We start from the raw sequence: 13,245 nt of genomic DNA, 5'->3' as shown, positions 1-13,245 counted from the left end.
TGCTTTGTATTGACAGCTGTTTCCCTAAGTGTAGTTGGGCCTCCTCAATCCCTCCTCCCTGAAAACTGACCAAAGGATAATTATCACTTGTGTAGATTAAGAACTGAGTTCTTGCTCTCATTTCTAATCCTGGTAGCACAAAACCAAAGAACTTGGGTAAACTTCTTAGCATTTAACATCATGAAAGAGTAGTGTGGGTTTTTGTTTGTTTGTTTGTTTGTTTATGATTTATTTACTTATGTGAGAGAGAGAGAGAGTGAGAAGAGGGAAGGGCAGAGGGGGAGAGAGAATGAGAGGGAGAGAGAGAGAGAGAATCTCAAGCAGACTCCCCTCTGAGTGCAGAGCCTGATGCAGAGCTCAGTCCCAGGACCCTAAGATCATGACCTAAGCCAAAATCAGGAGTTGGCTGCTTAAACAACTGAGCCACTCAAGCATCTAGAAAGAATAGTTTTTTTTGTATTTGCTTTGGGACTGTTTCATTCATATTTTTTTTTGACAAAATTATAATAAAGGTAATAAGAAAAAATAATATTTATTGTGCAAAAGACTAATAAGAGAAACCAGCCCTGCTAGATGATAATAATAATATAAAATTACCATTTAGTTTTGATGTAGAAATGGAAGAAAATAGAGTCTGAAATTCACCAAAACATAGACAGAATTTAGTTTATGATAATGGAAAAGTTTCAAACAGTGAGGAAAATTAACTATCCAACAAGTAACCTTATGGCACCTGGCAGGAATTTGATATGCATAGGGGAAGCTCTACTTCCGCTTCATATCTTATACCTAAATAAAACCCCAATGAATTATAGACTTAAATAGAAGAAGTGAAACTATAAAAGTACCAGCAGAAAACATGGATAAATTTTGCAGAACATTGGAGGGGAGAAGGCCTTTACTAAGTAGACAAGAAAACCTGGATGCCAGAAATGAAAAACAATTGAGTATAAAAAATTCCATGTTTCTTAGTTTATGTTTTTTGACTACTTGATTAGAAAATTCACACAGTATAAAAAAGAATAAAATAAAAAGTAAAGGGCACCTCAACCTCTCATTCCAAATAGTTTCTTATATATGGCTTTCTGAAAGTAAATTGACACTTAGATCAACTTGGATGTTTATTATTTAAAAATGCATACAGAAGGGATTGTGCTATCCAACTATTGGGAACTTACTTTATTTGTTTCAGTATTATATCTCAGATTTCTTTTCACATATTACATATAGGTATATGTCATTATATATAGTGTTTGCATAATAATTATTTTATGGATGGACCTTAACCTAGTGTAATCAGTGCCCTATTGATGAACATTTGGGTTCTTTTTAAAGCCTTATGTTTTTTCAACTGATAACGAAGTACTTGAAAATTCATGACTGTTACATCTTCTTGATAGATCATACCTTTACTCAGAATGGACTACTGCTATCTCATTGAGTGTTTTTTGCTTTGAAATCTGTTTTGTTTTTAAGCAGTGTTGCTACATTTGCCTTTTCAGTATGCTTGGTATTTTTTTAATTTTCAAACTTTCTATGACATTTAATTTTTTATATGACTCTTATAGACAAGTGGATTTCATGGTTTTGTTCAATTTTATATTTGTGCCTTCACATTTATTACATTTATTGATAGGTTTTAGACTTAATCTTTTATCTATTATATATTTAATCATCATCATGCTTTCTGATTTCCTTTTATGCTGTTTGTTACATTTCTCAGCTAACAAGTTTTCCCACCTCATTTTTATCTCCCCTTCGTGATTTCAAATTGTATGTCTTTTTCTGGTGATTATCCTTAAGTGTCATTTAGAGTGGCCTCTGTAGTTAATAGGTGTCTCTGTCCTGGAGAAGATCAGCACTGTAGGCCTTGTCCCAGCCTTCTGCCCTTCAACTCTATCCATGAGGAGATGACCTGGGATATTAATTTTAGTTTCAGACTGTCCTTTATATATATTTCCATAATTAATGAGTCAGTAATAAGTTTTTATCATTTCCAGGCTCATCACTGTTTCTTTTAGCCCACATTATCACTTTTCTTGAACTTGTTTTTGCTGGAGTATATCCTTAAGAAATTCTTTTCAGAGAGGGTATATTATATGGGTTGTACTTTAGTCTTCCATGTCTGAAAATGATTTTAATTTTCCTCTCCTATTTGAATGCTAGTTTGGTGAGGTATATGATTCTAGATTCAAAATCATTTTCTCTCAGAACGTTTAAGATACCTGTTCACTGTGTTCTGGCATCTATGTTTAACAATGAGAAATCTTATGCCAGTCTGATTCTAGTTCTTTTTGAGGTAATCTGTTTTATATTTTTCTCTTAAGTCTTAAATCATATTCTAATGTTGTCCCACAGTGTGTCTAACCTTAGTCTTTTTCCATTCATCCTATTTTGTACTCAGTAGGTTCTTTTAATTTAAGAACTTGTAATTCTCTTCAGTTCTGGGAAATCGTCTTCTCTTTCTCCTTCTCCTTTTTCTTTTTATTTAATTTACGTCCCCTCGTTTTTCTCTCTTCTCTCCTAGAATGCCAGTTATACCAGCTGAATCATTTAGGAATGTTTTTGGCTTTAAGTAACAAGAAACGCTATTAACAGTGTTTAAATAAATACATGATAATTTCTATGAGGCGAATGGTCAGAATGTGGGTGCTGTTTGTGTATAGTTGTATGGCAGAGAAATAAGCACATTTTAAAGATTTCTTTTCTTCCCAACCTTCCCTCCCTTCCCACTCCTTGCCTCTTTACATGTTTACAGTAGTCAGCAAGCTGAATCTGCTGGTCAAGTTCAGGGAGTTGCTGTGACATCTTCAGCAGGTGTTGAGGTCACAGATGAGAAACAGGGCAAGAAGAAGTGCAAAACTGCAGTAAATGTTGTGCTGAAGCCAAATCCTTTGGACCAAACTTGTATTCACCCGGAATCGTATGACATAGCGATGAGGTAAGTCTGAGGCCACGTGAGAATTCTTCATGCCCAGAGTGAGTTCCCTACAGCAAATGGCCTTTGTTTTGGCACAATGGAAACTTAAAAAATATGACCATGTTTAACATGACAACATTTTTCAGAAGTTCCGCATTGCTGAGTTATGTGACACATTATTTTATTTCAGTGAGGAATGAAACCATTATTCCTGGAGCAGTGTCAAGCTAATAAACCCTGGTATTAATGGTGAAGTGTGTGTAATGGAAATTGCATGGCACTCTCCTCTGTTTGTTTTGGAAATTAACGAGACACAAATGACTAGCACCTGGCTTAAAGCTTGTGCTTATCTAAAGATAAAGCCCTTTTGAAAGTAAACAGCCGACTCTCAGATTTCTTAAGAAATATTGCTTTGCACAGTTATTAGACTCTAAGAAATGATGTACTTTTAATGAGCATACATTACACAAAATGACATGGGGGAGGTTTTTTGCGTACAAGGAAACATTTAATGTAAGGCATTAAAAAAATTTAATACCACATTTAATTAAAAACTTTTTGATTAGTTCAAAAACAGTATCTTGCTACATCACTAAATATTTTAAGACTTTTAGTGAGTTAAATGACAGTGGGTTTAAAAATAGTGAATATTTTAACTTCCCCTGTGCCTCAGCCTAGATGATTACTGCCCCAGCCTCCTACAGCTAACCGTGTGTTCTAATTTTTTATGCCAAAAGCAGTTTGCCTCTTCCAGGACTTCATATGAATGATACCATACAGTTGTACTCTTGTGTAAGACTTCTTTTAGCATAAAGTGTAGAGATTTTTATCCATATTGTAACAAGTATAAGTAGCTTGTTTCTTTTTATTGGCTAATATTTCATTGCATGAATATACCACAATTTATTCTCCTTAGTGAACTACCTTTATACTCTTTCCAATTTTTGCCTTTTATGAATAAAGCTGCTATGAACATTCTTGTACGGTTTTTGTTGTTGACATTTGCTTTCATTTTTCTTGGAAAAATACTTAGGAGAGGATTTGCTGGGTCATAAGGTAGGTGAATGTTTTAGTTTTCTTATAAATTTCTAGACTTCACTCCAATATAGTGATACTATTTTACACCAACAATATATTGTTCACCAACAATATATGAGTTCTGGTTACTTCACATCTTCACCATTATTTGATGTTAGTCTTTTTAACTTTAGCCATTCTTGTGTATCTGTGGTAGTATCTCTTTGTGGCTTTAATTTGCATTTCTGTGGTGCAGAAATGGACTTATTGGCCATTGATATACCCTCTTTTATGAATTCTGTTCATATCATTTAGCCATTGAGTTGTTTACCTTTTTATTATTGGGTTGTGGGCATTTTTTTTTTAATGTATTCTGGGTACTAGTTTTTTGTCAGTGTATGTTTCACAAATATTTTGTCCCAAGTTGTTCTTTACTTCTTTATTTTCTCATTTGGTGTCTTTTCAGGAGCAGAAGTTTTGAATTTTGACAGTGTCTACTTTATCAATATTTTCCTTTTATAGTTATTGTTTTCCCTGTGCTAAGAAACTTTTGCCTACCTCAAATCGTGAATATATTTTTTAGTGTTTTTTCCCAAAAGCTTGATGCTATCAGCTTTTACAAAGGTCTGTGTTACATGTGAGGCTACATTTCATGTATGATTTGAAGTAGGGGGCCAAAGTTCATTTTCTTTTTCCATTATGAACATTTACTTATTTTTGACACCATGTTAAAAAACAACACAACTTTTTTTTTTTTTTTTTTTCTCCATCCATTGCTCTGGAGATGGTTGAAAATCAAGGGACTCTATGTGGGTCCATTTCTGGCTCTGTTTCATCTGTTTATCAATTTCATACTGTCTTGATTACTGTAGCCTTACACTAAGTTTGAAACAGTGTAAGTCTTCCAACTCTGTTTCTAAATACTAAAAAGTATTGCTCTATTCTAGATGATTTGCATTTTCCTATGCATTTTAGAGCTTATCAATTTTCATTAAAAAACAAAACCTGGTGGAGTTATGATTGGGATTACATTGAGTCTGTAAGTGATTGTAGAAGCAGCAGATGTCTTCATAATATCTATTGAGTCTTTGACCATGAACTTCTATCTTTTCGCTTATTTTAGTCCTTCATTTCTCTCAGAAGTATTTCAGAATTTCCACTGTACGGAGTTGTATATCTCTTATTAAATGTATTTTATATTTTTCAACACTATTATAAATGGAATTTTAAAAAATTTGTTTCTAATATATAAAAATACAATTTATTTTGCATAATAACCTTGTATCTTGCAGCCTTGCTAAGTTCACTAACTAGTTCTAGTGTTTGTAGATTCTTTAAGTTTTCCTGTATAAACAAGTTATCAGCAAATAGATGAAAGCTTTACTTCTTCTTTTTTTAATCTTAATGCTTTTTATTTCTTTTTCTCATTCATTGCAATGTCTAGGACCTTCAGTACTGTTTTGAAGAGTGGTGAAAGTGGGCATCCTTGTGCTCTTCTCAGTCTTAGCACATGATTCTCATTCTTTTAATATAAAAAAATTACGGTCTCGTATTATAGTAATTATATTTTTAGTGTTAGTTATTTAAGAAGATGAATATGTGCTGCACATGTAAGAGATTTTATACACTTCTTAAAAAAACTGACATCTCCTTGGGTACTAAATCAGCATTTTGTTACATGCAAATCAGTGTCCTTTTTTTCAATGTCTTTTTTAGTGTACATTTTGTTTGCTTTCATGATATGATTCTAATATAGTTCATAAATTTTTCAACTTACTCTCTAATGTAGGCACAAATTTTTTATTTTTGCATATCTCTTTTTTTTTTAAGATTTTATTTATTTATTTGACAGAGAGAAATCACAAGTAGATGGAGAGGCAGACAGAGAGAGAGGGAGGGAAGCAGGCTCCCTGCTGAGCAGAGAGCCCGATGCGGGACTCGATCCCAGGACCCTGAGATCATGACCTGAGCCGAAGGCAGCAGCTTAACCCACTGAGCCACCCAGGCGCCCCTCTGCATATCTCTTTTTAAAAAGCTGAATAATACGCCATCACATGATTGAACTGTAATTTATTAATAGCATTACTAGTAGTGGTTCCTTATGGTGGATTCCTAGAAGAGGAGTTACTCTGCCAAAGGGTTTGAGAGTTTTTGTGGCTCTTGATCTACATTGTGAAGTAACATACTAATTCATAATTACCACCAGCTGTGTTGGAGCTTGAGCGATCTTTAATTTCTCCTGTTAAGCAGGACTTTTCTGCCCATTTTTACATAGGCCACTTTCTGTGTTTGCGGCATAAAAGCCCTACAATAACTTCACCCTTCTCTGTGCTTTCCTTTTGGAGCAGCCTTGTCTCTTAGAAAGAGGGTGCTTATGGACAATTTCATGGGAAATTTTGTCTATATGAAGTTCAACTCCCAACCTTTAAATCTGGCAACAGAACTAGTAGTTTATCTAATTAAACTTACCATTCCCATTATCTATCTTGGAGCTGTGATAGTCATTTCTGGCTTTAAAGCATACTCAGTATGGGCATCATCAATATCACTCAAGATAGGTAGTTCATTTCATACAGTCTTACACAAGTGTCTTCCTGGGGAAGTAAAGCTCATTAAGGTTATGATTAGGTCATCATTAGTCTGACCTCAGTTCTATAAAAGGAAGTCTGATTACAGTTAAGTTCACTTTTAATTACATCAGAAAACCAGTAGGAATGTGATGGTTTTCATGCTCCCCTACCATAATGTCACTCTCAGAAATACACCAAGATGTGAAGCCATTAAGTTTTTATATTTTTGTATTTATGGTATTCTCCCTCACATACTATTTTAGAAAATTGAAGGCATATTTTTTAAGTTATTTAGTTAGTTATTTAGTGTTCTTTAAAAAGTCTACCTTTTTAAACTATTTTTATTACTTTTTTGAAGTTTTATTTTACCAGTTTTATTTACATGTAAGGATTCTCTATTAACTATTAAAGTGCTTTGTTGGGGGCGCCTGGGTGGCTCAGTGGGTTAAGCCGCTGCCTTCGGCTCAGGTCATGATCTCGGAGTCCTGGGATCGAGTCCCGCATCGGGCTCTCTGCTCAGCAGGGAGCCTGCTTCCTCCTCTCTGCCTGCCTCTCTGCCTGCTTGTGATCTCTCTCTGTCAAATAAATAAATAAAATCTTTAAAAAAAAAAATAAAAAAATAAAAAAAAGTGCTTTGTTGTGTGAGCTGGAATTTTTTCTCACTTGTTTACCTTTTTTATCTCCCTGTAATGCTATTTTGTTTTCGAAATATGAATATTTAGTTTTTATGAAGTACACCTATTTTTGTTTTTATGCAAATTAGTCTTCTGTTATGATAACTAATCTCTGAGGTCAACTCAGTATTTCCCATACTTCTTTCCTATTCTTTTTTTTTTTTTTTTTTTTAAGAGAGATTACAAACAGGCAGAGAGGCATGCAGAGAGAGAGAGAGAGGAAGCAGGCTCCCTGCTGAGCAGAGAGCCCCATGCGGGGCTCGATCCCAGGACCCTGGGATCATGACCTGAGCCGAAGGCAGCGGCTTAACCCACTGAGCCACCCAGGCGCCCCAGTCTTTCCTATTCTTTATGGTTTTGATTTTTACTCTGTAAATTTTATAGTTAATGGTTATATTTATTACTTAGAATATATAGAACACTGTGGTAGGGCCTGAAGAATATAAAAATGAATAGAGGCACTTCATGCTCTCAAAGAATCTACCAAAGTAGGCTGAAACTATTACTTTCAAAAAACCGTAATAGAAATCAGTAGTCGGTGCCCTTCATGAAACACAAATGACAGAGGCATCATTTCCCAATGGGGTCGTCAAGAAAGGGCAAGAATGACTTACGGCGTTTAGACTGAGAAACTGAAAGGATGAACTGCCATCATCTGAGATGAGGAAGGCTATGCTTGTAGCAAGGTTTGGGGGAGAGACCTGGAGTCGAGCTGAAGGCCTGTTAGGTTTGAGCCATCAAGTAGGCCGTTGGGTACATGAGTCTGGAGTTTGGAAGAGTGACTGGGCTAAGGATATAAATTGGAGAGTCTTGTGCTTATGCAGGTCCTCAAAGCCATGGATGGGAAGAAGTCACCACAGGAGAAACCAAAGTTTAGTTTTTCAACTTTTCTTTTCCCTCTTCCCTCCATTAACAGTGAGTTTCTACTTCATCCTCCAGTGTCTCTAGTATTCGTGTTATTTTTGCCATTCATAGCCAGTAAGTATCTTTTACACCCTTCATCCAATCTTTAGTGAACTGTATTGAATGTCCTTTTAAAATATACCCTTTTATAATATACCCACTTCTCAACTCTTGTGCATTCCTCTTAGTCTCAGTCACCATCATCTCTGCCTGGATCATGACTACTGCAATTAGTCTGACAGGTCTCCCTGCGCCTACCACTGCCCAGCCAGATAGTCTGTTCTTAGCATAACAGACAACTAGATCCTTTTAACATATAAATCAGGTGTTGTCCTCCTTCAGCATAAAACCCTGCTATCACTTCCAGTTTCACTCAGAATTGAGACCAAATCCTGGTAAGAGCTTCCAATGCCCTTTTGACCTGATCTCCTGTTTTTCCCTCCCTTTTTCATTCTACTCTAGCCATGCTGGCTTCCTTGAACATCTGTGAACATGCCAAGCCTGCTCCCATATTAGGATCTTTACACTGTCTGGTCCCCCTTCCTGGAACACTTTCCCTGCAGATATCTGCTCAGCCAGCTCCTTTACCTCCTTTACCTCCTCAAGACTGCTCAGGTGTCACCTTGTCAGCAAGGTCTACACTGCCTAACCTACTGAAATTTGCACGCCCTTACCTATAAGCCTGGTAATTCTGATCCCCGTTACTCTCTCTGCTCTTTCTCTTTTTCCCTCAGCACTTAACTATCTTTATCAAACTTTACAACCTATGTATTATAGTAAGCTGGTTGTATCTTGTCAGTCTCCCTGAGAGCAGGGATCTTCAAATGTATCCCAAGGTTGCAGAAGAGTACCTGGAACACAGCAGGCACTGTGAAGGTATATGTTTAGTGAATATATGAATGAATAATTCTTTCAATACTGGCCTCAGTTAGTGAAAAACAGTAGTTCCATTAACCATTCATTATGAGACAAGAGAGGAAGACCAAGCCTTTCTATTCATTTGTTGTTTTTGTGGAGGGCTGGTGAGCATGATGGGAGAAGAGGGAGTTACGAAGGGAGGGAGAAAAGAGGATACAGGTTTCAGTTTTAGATACATGAAGTTTGAGTTGCTAAAATGTTCATGAGAACATCTCTTGCAGGCAAAAGGAAAGGCAGACCTAGGACTAAGGAGGGAGGCCTGGTCTAAACATGTTGATATATAGGATTGGACTTATCAGTGGGAGGCGAGAAATAAGGAGTCATGTGAGTGGATGCACTCATCCAAGGAAGCATGTATAACAAGAGGAGATGTGGCTAAGGTCAAAAACTTGAAGATACTTACATTTAGAGGGCCAGAGGAGGAAGAGACGTGAGAAAAAATAGAATATGAAAACAAAAGTCATGAAAGAAGGCCAGTAAGTTGATGGTGTCAAATATGGCAGAATGGGTAAGTGGTTAAAAGATGCATTGACACTCAGGGGGTCATTAACTGAGAGTAATTTCAAAAGAGTGGCAGAAATAGAAGCCAATCTGTAAGAGACAAGGAAAGCAAGCAATAAGAATTAGAGGCTGATAATTCTTCTGAGAACTTTGGTAGTGAAAAGAAGGAGCCATGTGATGGAAGTCCAGGAAGATAAAGGGTGGTTGTTGCTTTTAGCTTAGAAGAAGCACAGAATGTGGAGACCATAGCAATAATAAATACCTCTGTGGCCAAAATCAGAGGAGGAAGTAGTAGAGACATGAAAGATACTAGAGACATTCATAACATTATAAAGCTAAAAGACCTTGTTCATTTAGCTTTCACTCCTCACTCTCACCTGCTACATTTAGAGGTGAGGCAAGTAGGACGCAGAAAGACCAAAAGAATGCCAAGGTCAAGAGTCCTTAATAGCAACCTATGAGGAGCAAGGGTGGGGAGAGAAACAGAATCAAGGGATGGAGGAATAGCTTAGGGAAGTTTGGGGCAAGATGAGTAAAGATATTAAGACATCTAAGGAAGGGGCTTTTAGGGTAGCTTTGAATTTTTCAGAGAAGTAGGCAGTAATCAAGTAAAAGATTTGGAACAGAATGGCTTCAAAGGATTACTGAAGGAAAATCTATCTGTAGCAATAGTAGGTTTCTTAATCCCATGTTCCACTCAAATCTCCTGAAATATGGATTCTGTATGTTGTTTTCATTGACATTTCCTAAAAGCCTTGCATTATTCCTTACCCTCTCTCACTTAAAAATATCTGCTGGCAGTGGTGGGTACATCTCTAGGATGAATATGATACTCCTGCCCTATACCCAGTTCCTCTTCTAAAATGAGAAGATACCAAATGTAGTCACTATCAAGTTGCTTCATTTGAAATGCACATGCCCTTATTCTGAAAAACAACAGAAGGAAATTCTTTTAATGCAATATTCAGGAAATACATCTGCAGCAGAACAGCATAAAATTCTACACACTCTATGTGAAGAATTCATTTCCTACAGATCCCTTAATAAAATAAATAGGCAAAGTTTCCTTTAATGGAGGAGGTAATGTTTTCTCCAGAGGAAAGGAAGAGTCTGATTTCAGCCATGTGATGATAGAGAATAACAGTCAAATCTAACATATTCTGATACTCTTTTTTTTTTTCCTCTTAGGAAGCACAGATAACACAACTTATTACTTTTCTGTGCTAACATACCATCTTTAAGGGTATGATATCCTTAATCTGAAAGATTATTGTGATTAAATTTAAATCTGGCTCCAAACTAGTTTTTTAAATTGTGACTAGTTAAAAGATCAGGCTTTGGAGTTAGTTAAGAGCTTAAGATTTAGAGTGCCATAGATCTGGTTCATATATTGGTTCTATCAGCTGAATTATTTTAGGTAATTTACTTTATGCATCTGAGACTCAGTTTACCTTAAAATTGGGAATAGTAATATACCAGCCTCAAAAGATTGCTGTAAGGTCAAGTAGATGATGTTTCTAATATGCCTGGCAATAATGAGATACTCAATGAATGTTTGTTGTTTTTATTGGACTATTGACTATTCCCCAAACCTGACCTGAACCATATTTTCCTGTTTCTGACCCTTTAAACATCTCTTTTCCTGTTTCTACTGGTTAAAATCTTCTCAAAGACCTAGCCTAAATGTCACCTCCTGCATGAAATCTTACAAAGATACCCCATCTGGAAATGAGTTCTGTATACAACTTCTGTGCTTCACAAAGGCCACTTACTAATTATTGCCCTGTGTTATGGTTATTTGTAAGTTTTATCCTATTTTAGCACAAAATGAAATGTCTAGCTTAATTTCAATCTAGGTATTTTTTTCTTTAGTCTAACCAGGCTGAGATCAATGCAGTTGCATAAGCAGAATTGTTGGTAGAACATCTAGATTGTCCTTTCTGCTGTTTCCCATTCAACAAGTTGAATAAGTACTTCAGAATCCCTTGGGGATTGAAGACATTTTCAGACCTCCCCAAACTGAATTCTATGTCTTCCCAGAACATGTGTGTCCAGACTTTACAGACTAGAAAACAGAGATAGAACATGAAAGAGGATTACTTACATTTTCTGTTATCATTTAGAAATTGTCACAATGTCCTCATGTGTGAGTGATTTCATTATGTAGGATGATATGGGCTATGAGGAAAATTGATGCTATATTATCAGCAGAATGAAGTCCAGAAACAACCAGTTTAAGGGTTGCTGCTCCCCCATGCCTATGTATTCCATTTTGGTTGATCCAGAGAGTCAAAGACAAGTATGTGATTTTTTCCTTTCTCTTGACTAAGGTGCTAGGAGGTAGTGTGTTGTGCTGCAGGTAATGCAGGTTTGCACATGTCACAGTGAGGCCTGGCATTGTCCCAAAGAATATCCTGCATTTAGAATTTGGTTCACTTAGGATAGTTAAGCTTGAAGGTTGTTATATTCTTGATTTAACTTGAAAAATGCCAGCACTCGCTTTGATAAAGCATTACTAGGATTTAATTGTTATTTCCATTTTGGCCATTATGGAGGCACTGAAAAGACTAGTTTCTGTGAGTGGTTAGTAGCCTGTATAGCAGGACTGTGACATGGATTAAGCAGTTGTGTTCCAAGAATACTTTGTATCAGTAGCTGTACAGGGCAGTATCTGCACTCTCGTCTCCTTTATTACTGTGGATGTACCCATTTCCGACCCTTACAGTCAATGCTGAAAAGTATGTTTTCAGAGCAGAAACAGCCATGAATTTAAAATTGAGGTCTAAGATAGGAATAATCATACAACTGGACAAAATATTTACTTGAGGAGGGGGGAGTCGTCTATACAAAGGCCCAGTAATATTTAGTCTTAATTTACTAAAAACTCATATCAGATTTTTAAGAACAGAAGTTGGTCAGTGGGCACAAACTTTCAGTTACACATTAAGTTCTGGAGATCTCATGTACAGTATGGTAATTATAGCTGTGTTATAATACATACTGTGTACTTCACAGTTCATGACTAGATCTTAGATGTTCTCACCACATAAAAGAAATGCTAATTATGTGACAGGATGGATGAGTTGCCATGGTGGTAATCATTTTGCTGTTATGTAAGTATATCGAATCAACTGGTTGTATACCTTAAACTTATACAATGTTATATGTCAACTGTGTCTCAGTAAAGCTGGGAAAAAGAGAAATAAGAGTAAAATTAAGCCAATAGATACACAGAATTCTGTGATGAGATAAATGGTTAAATGGATCCCAGCCTATCATAGTCTAAAAGTAGTTGGGACTAGGATTTGGGGAGGCGCTGTAGAGGTCCTGCCTTGCTCCCTGCCATAGAGCTACAATAAGTCAAGCCAGAGAGTGACAGGTGCCCCATGCTGAAGACCTTTAATGAGTGAGCACATCTTAACCTCTGTTTCTTTCCCATTCCTGTTCAAGGATTTAGCATCTCAGAACTCTTCTTTTAGAATTGCACTCAGGGGGCACTTGGGTGGCTCAGTGGGTTAAGCCTCTGCCTTCAGCTTGGGTCATGATCTCAGGGTCCTGGGATCGAGCCCCACATCGGGGGGTCTCTGCTCAGCAGGGAGTCTGCTTCTCTCTCTATCTCTCTCTCTGCCTGCCTCTCTGCCTACTTGTGTTCTCTCTCTCTGTGAAATAAATAAATAAAATCTTAAAAAAAAAAAAAAAGAATTGCACTCAGGGTTTTGTCATACTCTTTCCAAACTTAGCT

General features: G+C 36.6%; 1 protein-coding gene across 2 annotated transcripts in view; it reads left to right on the top strand.

Annotated features, from left to right (window-relative positions):
- SRBD1 (S1 RNA binding domain 1) overlaps positions 1-13,245 on the top strand; it is a 199,079-nt gene that overhangs the window by 172,108 nt on the left and 13,726 nt on the right. Inside the window, exon 19 of one of the 2 annotated variants that reach the window (XM_082746976.1) lies at positions 2,762-2,941. In XM_082746976.1, the coding sequence (XP_082603102.1) occupies positions 2,762-2,941 (180 nt within the window). Of the gene's footprint in view, positions 1-2,758; positions 2,942-13,245 lie in introns of both variants that reach the window. The other variant, XM_082746975.1, reaches the window with a different exon arrangement.

Source organism: Mustela nivalis (assembly GCF_964662115.1).
Source record: "Mustela nivalis genome assembly, chromosome: 8".
Classification (NCBI taxonomy): domain Eukaryota; kingdom Metazoa; phylum Chordata; class Mammalia; order Carnivora; family Mustelidae; genus Mustela; species Mustela nivalis.
The sequence above is the reverse complement of the archived record's forward strand: the minus strand, read 5'-3'. Positions and strand labels throughout refer to the sequence as shown.